The following is a 12,265-nucleotide window of genomic DNA, read 5'->3' on the forward strand; positions in this document are numbered from 1 at the left end:
AGATCCACTTAAACCTTCAGATTGTGAAGCATAACCATCCCATAACAACCTTCAACACAGCTTTGCTCACAGATTGGTATTCCTTCTTTCGACCCACATATTTTGCCTTCTAATCATCTTCTCTTCCCTGTGATTCCCATAATAAACAGAAATCTCCATGGTTCTAAACTTACTCCATAGTTTAAAAAGAGGGATTCTAGTCTGCTCAAAAGATGACAGATGTTCTTCTCTGTATAAATGGATTCATTTTATTTAGTCTTGTCAATTGGAGATCAAGAATACATTGAACGATGAAAGGTCCCTTAAATGGCCTTCTGGCCTATTTACGCAATTAATAGCCCAAAGATTTTAGCAGCATGCGCTTCTTGTACTTGAAACACACCTTGTACCTAGAAGTGAGGAAGTGTGGTTAGGAGGGAGAGAGGACTCCTGGATCTGGTGGAACTGGACTGTTCTAGTCTACATATAATAACAGAGAGAGAAGGTGGTAAATTATACTGTGCCACTTTATAAAAAAAACAAATAACGAATAAACCAGATATAAATTCCTGACCAATCAAAAACAAAGGGAGAATGGTTGTGTCCAGACCTTTCAGTCTTCTGTTCATGTTTGTCTGTTCGTTATATTGCTCACATATACCACAGGAGGATCCTGCCCATCAATGTTGTGTCCAAAAAGCATAAAACAAGTATACACATCAGGGAAAGTGACAGATTCAGTCATACTTATGAAGGTGTTCCTAAATTTTCTCTAGAACAGTGTATCTCAACTTTGGCAACTCATGCTGGCTAGAGAATTCTGGGAGTTGAAGTCCACACATCTTAAAGCTGCCAAGACTGAGAAACTGTACTTTGAAACTAAGAAGACTAGACTCTTGCTTTTTTACTTTTGTTTTAAAGATCAAACTGTTCATTTTATAAATTTTAATTCTGTGCTTGTACAGAAACTCTTCCAGAGATGCATGGAATAGGGAGAGTGGCCTTGTCCTTTAGGAGGTAAGCATAATCACCAGTTTTACAAGAAAATCCATTTCACTAATACCCTGTGGTTTCTTTAGGAACAAAGGTAAGTAAGGAGAATTAACCTAACAATGTATATTCCTGATTATTTGGGAAAATTCATAGGACTTGGCAGAGGTGTTTACTCACACAAGTATGATTGAGGTTAATATCACAGACTCGCAAACAAGGAACACATAAAGAACAATTTCATTGTATTCAGCGAGACGTCTGTCTTCCACTAGAGAAGAGAAAGCATTTTTTAGTTTCTTGTTAATAAGAAAGTCAGCATGGAAGCAAGGAATTTTCACACTAGGCTAATATATGAGTTGCTTAACCAAGATTTCTTGATTAAACCATAGTTTGATGGGCTCGCTTGTCATGTTAAGTTATAAGCAGCTTCCATCACAGAAATTGCATTTTGTGTTGTGTGAACCCACATATAATTTAATGCTGGGACGGAGCATCTGCCTGCCCCATCTATATACTGGTGCAGTTGCCTAAATGGGCAACGAAGGGAGGACTATGTTTTGGAGAAGCTAATTCTATTTTTGGAGAGTTAGGCACATTCAAGGCATTCTGGGGAGTGTATCTTCTCTCCTACACAATTTTTGTTCAAGTTGGAGCCGCAATAGAGAATAATACTGGAATTAAAATAAAAAATTGCATTGATTTCTACATTTAGCAAAGATGGAATCATCTTTCATTCCTGATAAATCATGGAACTGCATGAATTTGGAATGTTTCAGAAATGAATACATAGGCATTGTTCTTAGTTTATGAGTAGTGAAAACTGCATCTTTTATACAGAAATAGCTATTATTTCTTCTATTCTGCTACCCCAACTGATACCAAAAAGCAGGAAAGCGGCCAGGCTGGGATGATGATGATAAAATAGAAATATTTCATTTCAAAATAAAAGTGTATTCAAGCTTATCCATTTTGAAACTGCTGATTTACAGTTATTTCGTTTTTTTCCACACTGACATGCAAATTTACAGTATGAGGGGAAAGCAGAATTTCCTCCTAAAGTTTCAAAAAGTCAAAACAATTAACCTGTTCCAGCTATTAATGGCATTAACTTAACACTATTCAAGAATATTGTCCCCCTTATCAAGGGATTCAGTTAGTACTCAGTTAAAAACTGTATTTTAAATTCACAGCAGGGTTGTTCTGAAGCAAACATTTTTACAGATTTGGACAGATTTACAGATTAGGCTACAACTCTGATCATCCTCAGCCAATACAAGCCCGTGTCTATGCCGGATGGGAATGATGGCCTATCCTAACATAGTTGGAGACCAGGAAGGCTATTTTTGCTCCCCCTGAAAGCAATGAGTTCAGACACAGAATAAGGCAGAAATCACCCTTCCCCTTCTCTGTCCATACCTCCACAAACTTCTCCATCGAAACACTGTGTGGTGATACGCAGACATGTCCAGCAGTCCAGAACAGGTCCTTCTATCACTGCTGCAACAGAGGAATGTCAGGGTTGGACTTCAAAGAGGAAATAGTGAAATCTGCATGGTTTGACCAGAAAATAACTGAAGGGGTGGGGGTCAAAAACATGCCCAATACTTACTACAGTCCTCTGAACAAGCTGGAAGGTGCAAAGAAAAAGAAGAGACAATTGTTTTAGAGACCAAAACTCTAAGAGTTTACTACCCTAGCTAGTACATGGTTGAATCACATGCCCATGAGTACGGTATGTTGAACAAACAAGGAATTTGACAATAAATCAAGATAGTGGTCCTGGGATATCTCATAGCTACAGCTCTTCCTCCAAGGGGAAATTTTGATATTGACATCTTCTAAATAAAATTAATGTATTTTGAAAAGATCACCCAGGCTGGAATACTAAGGAAGGGCACTGAATGGCATATTGGATATTTTTGATTGTTCCATCTGAGGACAAAAAAAGAGGGAGCTGCCTTGGAGGAAATGAACGCCAACCCTTCCCACCCTGCAAGGGCACTGGGGAACCCGGCACAAATCTTGCTTCACTGACAACAAAGTTCCACAGTTGTTCAAGGAAAAGGCAGCATTTCTTCTTGGTGCCACAAAATCCACCACCACTCCCTTCCCTCAGTAGGCACTGAAAATCAGCAATGGGTTTATACCAGTCTGGTTCTAGCTTTGATTCCCTTCAAGGGCATCCATGTGGGGGTAAGAGTGTAAACATTCAAGATGGCAGCCTTAGTTGCAGACACCATCTCGACTTCTTTGATCCCCCGGCAGATACCCCCAATTTCCTTCTATGACAGTAACGGGGAACTCTGAAGAGGGGAGACAGGTTCAGAAGGACATGCAACCTGGAGAAACACCTTTTCCAGCCTACCTTCAGAGGCAAATCAGGGTTTGGATGGGGCTGTCTTCTGCTTTGGTTTCCCTCATCTCCTGTTGCACCATGCTCTGATACTTTTGCCTAACTACAGTTCTGGGGACACTATTTTCTACAAAAACAGATTGTCACAGAGCAGTGTTTTTCAATTTTGGCAACTTTAAGACACGTGGACTCCAACTCCCAGAATTCCCCAGCCAGCATGCTGGCCAGAGAATTCTGGGAGTTGAAGTCCATGCATCTTAAAGTTGCTAAGATTGAGAAACACTGGATAAGAGTATTACTGTAATATTGTGATTTTTTTACAGTCCAACATGGCTAAGATGACTTACTTATTTTTCATGTTCTCCTACCTGCACACCACCTCATTTAACCTAGAACACTTTCTACAAAAATAGATTGTCACAGAGCAGTGTTTTCCAATTTTGGCAACTTTAAGATGTGTGGACGCCAACTATCAGAAATTCTGGAAATTGAAGTCCACACATCTTAAGGTTGCCAGGGTTGAAAAACACTATCACAGAGTTATTAAATTTGCAAAGAAATGTGTATGTGTGTGTGTGTGTGTACATATATATATGGTGGAGGTAAGCTCTGCTGGACGTTTGGCCTCCTTGTTTTTCACCCTTCAGGATTGGTACCAAGATCAGCAAATTTCTCCAGAATCTGGTGAATCTTCTTTCTCAGGGCTAAGCGTAGCTGGTACATAGAGAGCTGCCACAGAAAAACTCCTAAGGGAGGGAAGAAGAGGAGCAGGATGGAAGAGAAGATAATTCTGGGTAGGACTGAATGTGGTCTGAAAAAGATTCAGCAGTGTTCCAAACCTTATGTGAGCGTGGCATCTCTGTGTTTCATTAAAGCAGCCTGGCTTTGAACTGAAGGGGAGGGGGCGGGGAGTGCTTCTGCTTTTGTGGCTTCTGACCATAAATCAATGAAGTAAGCAGATGCTGCTGCTTCAAGGAATCCAATCACTGAACTTAACAGAACACTTAAAGTAATGGCACCTTTTTCCAGGTTTGTGTAGAAGCCTGAAAAAACCAGGCTGCTTTAATAAGAAAGAGGTGCCACGTTCATGACAGCTCTGAAGCACTTCTGAATAACTTTTGATTCAAGCATAGCCTTTATTTCTTGTAGGCAGAGTTCTAATTTCAGTATGACCACTTTGAGCTAAGCACTGGAGGAAAAATGATTTTTTCTCCTCTCCAGCAAGACATTTGTCCCTTCAACACAGGTGTGCTACTAAGGTCCCATAGGCTAAATTCATTTTCAGCAGAATAGTTTTTGCCAGTTGATAGTGGTGAGAAGGGGTAAAATTAAGAACGATGACAGGAGCATTAAATTTGGCGTGTGGTATAGTGGTTAAGGTTTTGGTCTAAGACCTTTCTTAAAAAAGGATCAGGTGGGCAAAAAAGATGGTGGGGATCAATGGAGGCATCTGATTTGAGACTGATGTCTGCAGAAGCTAAGTTGTCAATCCCTCTCTTACTGTGTTGTGGGAACAGAACCTACTGTGTCTTATTCAGTGAACTGTGTTTAAAAATATCATGGGTTGGCACTCTATTTGAATCCATTCATTTAATGGATGCAGTGGACTGAGGCCACAAGATTTAAGATGAGATTAAGAGAGGAGTCTTCCAAGTGACTTCAGCTTCCAGCATCCCTCGTTGGTGACCAAGCTGATTGCAGCTGCCAGAAGACGTAATGCAGTAACATAAGGAGCACCACAAGTTTCCTACCTCTGGAAGAGGAGAACAACCCACTTTAGTGATTGCATTTCTAGGGATAATCAACAGGGGATTAGTGCCTGAAGGTGGGTTGTACCCACAGTCCAAACTCAGTTGCAATCCCCACCCAAGTTTCTTGCTCACCTTTCCACTGCTTACTCTTGATGGTTCTCAGCTGGCTAATAATGTCTAATTTGATCACCATCACTCCTCGGACATCTGCAAAGAGACATTCACAGATGTCACCCTGTAATCTTGACCGTATCTGAATCCTTCCCAGCTGGGATGATGGTTCTCCTTCTGGTCACACCTAGCACTCGCTCGTAATTCCTCCGAAGGAAGGTGCCATGCAGATCTGCCAAGGCCTGGATGTGCCGCGCCATCAGGGAATCACGGTTTGGAAGATCTTCTGGCAGTGTCTCCTTCAGCAGAGTTGCCACTGATTTCAAGAAACGGGGGTCACACTGAAGGCAGCTGGCCACTCCCTGGAGGAATGAGAGCCAAAGGAGGAAAGCCAGCAGGAACTGGAGCACCATGACATGGCAAACAGTTTACAGGACTGCAAACTGTAACCAAGGCAACCTCAGCCCTGAAGTCCGGAATTGCAGGACGATGGCTACCTCCATGTCACAAGGAAACGTTGCCAAGGAGAGAGAACAAATCACTAAGCCATGGGTGTGAGCATTTGTGATGCTAGGAATAGAACAGGAAGTGATGTTAGAAGCTGCCGAGATAAAGGCATTGCTGATGTCAGCTTTGCACAGGAAGTGCTGCTTTTTTTTCTGGTTCTCATGGCTACAGCATCTCTGCTTGGAGTACTTCTCTGGGCTGTCCCCGTACAACTGTCTGGTACCTGCCTCCGTTGCTGGCCAGATGCTGCTGCATATTTTACTTACGATGCATACTTGCTGCTGGGACAGGATTCAGCAGCCTCTGATCAGCTGGGGGAATTTTTTCTGGGAGATGTCAAGGAGCTTCCTTCGTATGGCAAAGGATTTTTGGGTATATAGACTTAAGGGAAGAGAAGAGTTGAGCAGAGTCCCCTCTGATAGGAACTTCTTATGAGTATGAAATGCCCATTTCTGAATCACAGACTGCACCTGGATGAGACACAAACTCTGTTTCTGATGTCTGTTTTGTGCTAGAGATGCTGAGGAAAAAACCTAGAGGCTGAGAAATGTGCTCTTAAAGAAACCTGAGCTTCTAATGATATGAATGAATGAATGAATGAATGAATGAATGAAACATCCATCTTTATTACAGGTCACGTACCCACAAAACTACTGGAGAAGTTTAAACATTTTAATGATTTTATTGGGTGGTTGTGACATTGAAATTGAGGTTGAAGAAAAACTGGCACAGCTAAAAATATGTTTTGGAAAATTGTGCCATCAAAAACATCAATGATAACAGAAGATATGAAAATAATAACTTATGAATGCATCAGAAAGCATTTCTGCATTTTTTTCTTACTCAGCTTGTTGTATTATTGTCATTCAGGAGAAATGCATCAAAACATTGGCTGTTCACAGTAGTTATCTAAGCTTGGGATAGGAAAACTTACATTGCCATTAAATGCTCCTAATGGGTTGATCACAGATTTCATTGGAGTAGACAAATTGATATCAGGCCTTACTTTCTACACCTGAACTGAATGTATTAACGGAACACACTACGTGGATGACAGTCAGTATCAGCAATCATCTACAGAACACAATAGAGAAAGAATCAGGATTACATAGGACAGCACAAATGTCAAAGACGTCATCCAGCAGGATCAGCCACATCATAGCAAGCTAGTTTATACAAGACTTCCAGCCAATTGGGAATTCTAGACAGAGGCCAGCCTGAATTTGAGGATGCTGTTGGCAATTTCATTAAAAATATGCATGACTAAAAAAACCCCAAATATTCCAGTTTTTAAAAGCATAACACAAAATCTGTTTGTTAATTCACTCCAATAAAGGATGCAGACATGAGAAACATTACTGTATGTATATTCCAGCTGTTCCAAAATGCTTCTTTGAATTTGGCAAAAAAACAAAAACAAATACCCAACAGCTTCTCATGTGCCCCAGTTGATCTGGGTGTGTCACAGAAAATGTCCAAAAACTTTCAGCAATGCTCAAGAATACAGGGACCCTTTGCAGACAAATCAACCAAAAAAGGATCCTTCGGTTAAATATATAGTCCTACATGGGTGCAAATTGTCTTTGTGCTCTTTTAGTTCTAGGTTTAGCATGAGTGAATAATACACAAGCTAAATGACCTTCACCAACTTGGCATCCTCTGAATGTGTTTGGCCATGTTGGCTGGGAATTCTAGGCATTGCAATCCTAGAACTTTTTAAGAATGCTAAGTTGGGAAAGGCTCCATTACATAGCAGGATAAGTTCTAAATTGGTCCTGGTAAATTTTGACAGAGCAGAAGAGTCCCCTTAGAAGAACTGATAAAACAAGGTTCCACAAACATCATCTTATGTGTCTGTTTGTCCACAGAACGGGAACATATGGAGCACGAGACTGGGAATCTCTTTCACCGACTTGAACAAATTATACAGAAAAGTAAAAGAAGTAGGAACTGAATGACTCCTTTCCTTCTACAGATTTGCTTGTGATCTCATTTTATTACAGTACCTCCTAACATGTTCTGTCAAAAAAAAAAAAGGTCTCTGTTTTCAAGAACATTAATTTGGTATTTCATAATATTCTTGTTGAATCAGAAGTGTATGAAGCTCAGCCTGCATGCCAGTGTCCCCAGAACCCTCAGATCATGTACTAAAATACAGTGACAAAATGGCTGAATTGGCCCTGCCATTTTGGCCTGGTTTTCAAGATTTGAGGTGCTTTTAAGGGAATGGGAATAGGTTGCCACTGGGAGCTGTCCTACTGCCATCCCCACTCTTAAATCCTACCCTAAAACAGGTCTACATATTTTGGTCACATCCATTCTGGTGACATTGCTGAATGTTCCCCTTTGGTCTTTCAAAAAGTCAAGGTGCCTGGTTGTAGCTTCCAACCCTTAAATTATCCACCCTTAATTATCCACCCCTTAATTAAACCCATACATACCCTTAGTTTTTTGGTGGGCAAGATTTTAGCTATATGAACCAATGCAATTAAGAATTCCAGGTGAGAATTTTAGATGTTTTAGATTATCATGAAATCCAGGATCTAATTCCATAGCTACTCTTGGCTAATCTAAGCCAAATCGGCATTAATTATCTCCTATTAAAGGTAATTTACTTGTGAAAAATCAAATGGTTCTTTCAAGAAGCTGTAATAAACCCTTGTGGAATACTTGAAAGATTTAATCATAGTTATTTGCACTACATTCCTGCAGCCTGAAATTGCCCCAATTCATCAGCATTTGAAACTGTGACCAATCTTTTAAGTTTAGATGATTCTTCCTCTATATTTCAAGTCTTGGCCTCTGTTGTCTCCCTTCTCTTTATCAAAAGATCATGAAGTAATGATGAAGGAGGCAGAGTTGGAAAAAATGGATTTTATCAGGCGTTTGGAAGAAGCATCTGATCTTTTTGTAAAGGAGGGTATGTGCCTCTTCTCTCTCCCTCTCCCAATTCCATTTCTGTTCATTCAGAAAGCGGTCTCATGCTGACCCAGATCATGAATCCTTCTAGTACAAAACTGTCCCTGCTTGTTGGCAGCAGATTGTTTTAAGCATTAGTCAAGCTACAAGATCTGGCCTTCAAAAATCCAGATGACTGCAAGATGGGTGAAGCAGATCCCTTATAATATCAGTTCTTTGCATCAACCCAGCTCTGAGGAAATTGTTCTTTAAGCCTTTGTAGAATTAAAACATGAGTTTGTGCTTCTTGGTTAGGATACCCAACTGCAGCACTTGTTACTCAGTTGTTGGTCCAGATGTAATTGCTGCTTTTGAGAATAGTTTGCAGTTCTGGAGGAATTATCTGTAGCACCCCTTCTCAGTAGGATCAATAAACAGAATTGCCAATTGAAGCAAATATTTGTAGCTCAGGGTTGAACTGTGGAGTCCTTGGTGCTCTCTGAGCCTTGTTGTTTTCTTGCAGATGTTTCATTGCCACACTAGGCAACATCTGCAGTGAGAAGAGGGAGTGGGCCTTGCTCTCTGTTTATATACCGTGGATTGTCCTGCTTGTGTTAGTGGGGGTGTTGTTCTCTCCTTGGGAGTTCCTGGATTGGGCTGTTGTTTGCTGCTTGGTTGATTGACTGTACAGCACAAAATACCCTAATCAAGGAACTATTAACTCTCAGTCAACTAAGCAGCAAACAACAGCCCAATCCAGGAACTCCAAAGGAGAGAACAACACCCCCACCAACACAAGCAGGACAATCCACGGTGTATAAACAGAGAGCAAGGCCCACTCCCTTTTCACACTGAAGATGTTGCCTAGTCTGGCAATGAAACAACTGCAAGAAAACAACAAGACTCAGAGAGCACCAAGGACTCCACAAACAGAATTGCTTTTAATTTTGCAGTTGTGTTGGACTTCTACTGTCATCATATGTACTTGTGTTTTTTACTCATTTGAATACTAAAAAATTTTAAAATGTAACAATAGATGGCAGCAATGTTTTCAGTGCCTTTCTGCTGCCATCTAGTGGCCATTTGGAATGTGGCAGCTCAGATCTGGTAGCCTTAGACAGTCTCCCCACCCTGCTTCAGCCTGGGATCTCAGAGGTTTTCTAGTTGTGATCCCAATAATACAAAAAATTTGCCTGGACTTAAAGGTAGCTGCTTGGAAATAGAAAGTCTCTTTTGTGGCCAGTTCTGGATAACTTCATGGACACATGAAACAGAATTTTTGAGTTTTCCGGTTCTTTGGGGGGCGGGTTAATGTTTAAATTGGACTTGAGCTGATCCACCCTTCAAAAATTGGATTGCCCTTTATAAACCTGGACATGTATCCACTGCACAGAAGGAACAGGAAAAAATTTTTTTTCTTTATGATACTGATACAATGCAGCTAATTTAAAAAGGTCTCCATTCCTGAAAGGATCAAATGAGAAGTTATAACCAGAGAAATGCAACCTTACCCCACCAATCTTTTCAGAACAGAAACAAGTTCTTCTGAAGGAATGAACAGGATTTGAGAAACAATACTTGCCCTTAAGGGTGTTGATTTAACCTTTTTATTGACAACACCCTGATCTGAATCAAGAAGCCACATATACTGTACATGACCTCTGAAGCAGCCTTTTTCCATGTTTCCAGAGTCTGTCCAGAACTATAAATACAAATCCAGTTGTTCAGGGAAATTAAAATAGAAGCTACATGTGTGAATGTGTGAGATGGTACCCAGTTAGAAGAGTTGGCAGCAGACTATTTAGGCCAGTGTTTCTCAACCTTGGCAACTTTAAGATGTGTGGACTTCAACACCCAGAATTCCCCAGCGCTGGCGAATTCTGGGAATTGAAGTCCATTCATCTTTAAGTTGCCAAGGTTGAGAAACACTGATTTAGAGTAACAGCACATGCCAACAGCACATGCCAACTTAGTCCACTAGGGGTGGGGTGGAGAATAACCTTTTGGAAGGGGTAAGGGTGAGGAACTGAATTTGTGACCAGGAGACAAAGAAATTTGCTGGAGTTCATTCTCTGACGTGCACCCCTTCTCTCTGTTTTATATCTTCACAGTCTGCAGTTTTTCCTGTGGTGAGTCCATCTGCCTAAACATGCATCTGCCTGGTTCCAGGGACCCTGTTTCAGAAGTTCTCTCAGTGTTCCCATGTGTGAATCTATGCCTGTTAGAAATGGTGGGGTGGATCTGCTCCTCCTAAATACAAAATGGACTCTCTCCCAGGGCCGCAACTAGGGGGGGGGGGGGCAACCGGGGCATGTGCCCCAGGCGCTGCACTGGTGGGGCACCAAAATGAGCACTGTGGTGGGGGGCGGCACCAAAATGGGCACGGAATCCGTGTTTGCCTTGGGTGACACAGACCCTAGCTGCGGCCCTTTCTCCCTATTCTCTGGAGCAGGGCTGGGCACTCTCTCCAGCAGCCATCTCAGGGGCTTCCAGCATCTTCCTCAATTCCTCATGCTGAAGGGCTGAAATGCCACTATAGGTTGAGAATCACAGGTTATTCTCCCTTCCTTGCTCTGGGGCTTGGACAAGAAAGTGGAGTCTGGGAAAATACACATATCTGAAATGAACCTAAGAGTGTTCCTCCCAATACCTCCAGATGCATTGGACAATTCACATAAGCCCTGGTAGGCTAAGGCTAGCTGAGAATTAAGGGAGCTAATATCCAAGGCATATGGAGAAACACCAGAAATGTAGCTATGTCTGTACAGGCTCATAGGGCTGAGCACTTAAGCCAGGTAGGTCAACACCTGTTCTCTACCTCTTTATTTGCAGTCTCTAGGGTTGAAATTTGTCAGCAAATCCGCAAATAACAGCAACACAATTCTCTGCCTCCCACCCCCCAGGCAAAAAAAACTTGGCAAAACAGATGCCTGAATCCTCCAAGAAACTGAATGCAACTAATTCAATTTCTGGAACACTCAAGCTTCATAAAAGGAGGGCAAAGGGCCAAAAATTCCTGCCCCACCTATTCAGGGTTATCGTGTTACGGCTACTGTCCGCTTGGCCTTCTAGCCTCTGAAATGACGGAGAAAAGGAACACAATAACATTGCCCATTTTTAAATTAATGGGATAGGGATTCAAACAGGGGACAGGACAGCAATTCCAGATTGACCAGATCAAGTTAATTTTACTTGGACATCTAAAGGCAACATGGCAATAATGTGCTGATTAAATTCATTGGATGGGTGCGGACTTGGATCCAGTCCACTGCAACCAGCAAAGCTTCAGTTAGTAATTGAAACCCATTGATTTCAGTGGGTCTCTTCTAAATATGATTAAATCTAGGTCTAAAAAGTAATCAGCTTTCAATGTGATTTGGGTTAATTCGGATAGAATACCAGACTAGGTTTTTTCCCCTAACCAACCACATTTAGGCTGGTTTCAGTTTCAGCCATGCCAACATCTCACTTGTGTTAATTTCCTCTGTGCTCACTACCCCCCACCCCACCCCGGTGTGTCACCCCAACTAGCTTCTTCAAAGGCCGGAAGAATGCTGTCTGTGGTTTAAACCTGATCGTTCATCCAGGATCTGTCACATGCTGGGATCCAGAAGTTACAATAACTGATTCCCTTTGCAAAGCGTGGGCATGCATTTCATGTGCATTCAAGTAT

General features: G+C 41.6%; 1 protein-coding gene across 1 annotated transcript; it reads right to left on the reverse strand.

Annotated features, from left to right (window-relative positions):
* Positions 1 to 795: 795 nt before the first annotated feature.
* IZUMO3 (IZUMO family member 3) lies at positions 796 to 6,691 on the reverse strand. The gene is made up of 6 exons (XM_063301254.1): positions 5,375 to 6,691; positions 5,209 to 5,283; positions 3,982 to 4,071; positions 2,582 to 2,599; positions 2,389 to 2,469; positions 796 to 1,240 (listed from the first exon to the last, which is right to left on the reverse strand). The coding sequence occupies exons 1-6, from the start codon at positions 5,598 to 5,600 to the stop codon at positions 1,146 to 1,148; spliced, it is 585 nt and encodes a 194-aa protein (XP_063157324.1). The 5' UTR covers positions 5,601 to 6,691; the 3' UTR covers positions 796 to 1,145.
* Positions 6,692 to 12,265: the final 5,574 nt, after the last annotated feature.

The sequence above is a fragment of the Candoia aspera genome, chromosome 4, assembly GCF_035149785.1.
Source record: "Candoia aspera isolate rCanAsp1 chromosome 4, rCanAsp1.hap2, whole genome shotgun sequence".
Classification (NCBI taxonomy): domain Eukaryota; kingdom Metazoa; phylum Chordata; class Lepidosauria; order Squamata; family Boidae; genus Candoia; species Candoia aspera.

Bases quoted from the DNA above. Each gene is read 5' to 3' on its own strand.
- IZUMO3 (XM_063301254.1), bottom strand. From the start codon at position 5,600: ATGGTGCTCCAGTTCCTGCTGGCTTTCCTCCTTTGGCTCTCATTCCTC. The intron at 5,284-5,374 runs GTGTGACCAGAA...GTCTCTTTGCAG, and splicing joins GAATTACGAGCGAGTGCTAG to ATGTCCGAGGAGTGATGGTG. The intron at 4,072-5,208 runs GTGAGCAAGAAA...TCCCTCCCTTAG, and splicing joins CAAGAGTAAGCAGTGGAAAG to GAGTTTTTCTGTGGCAGCTC.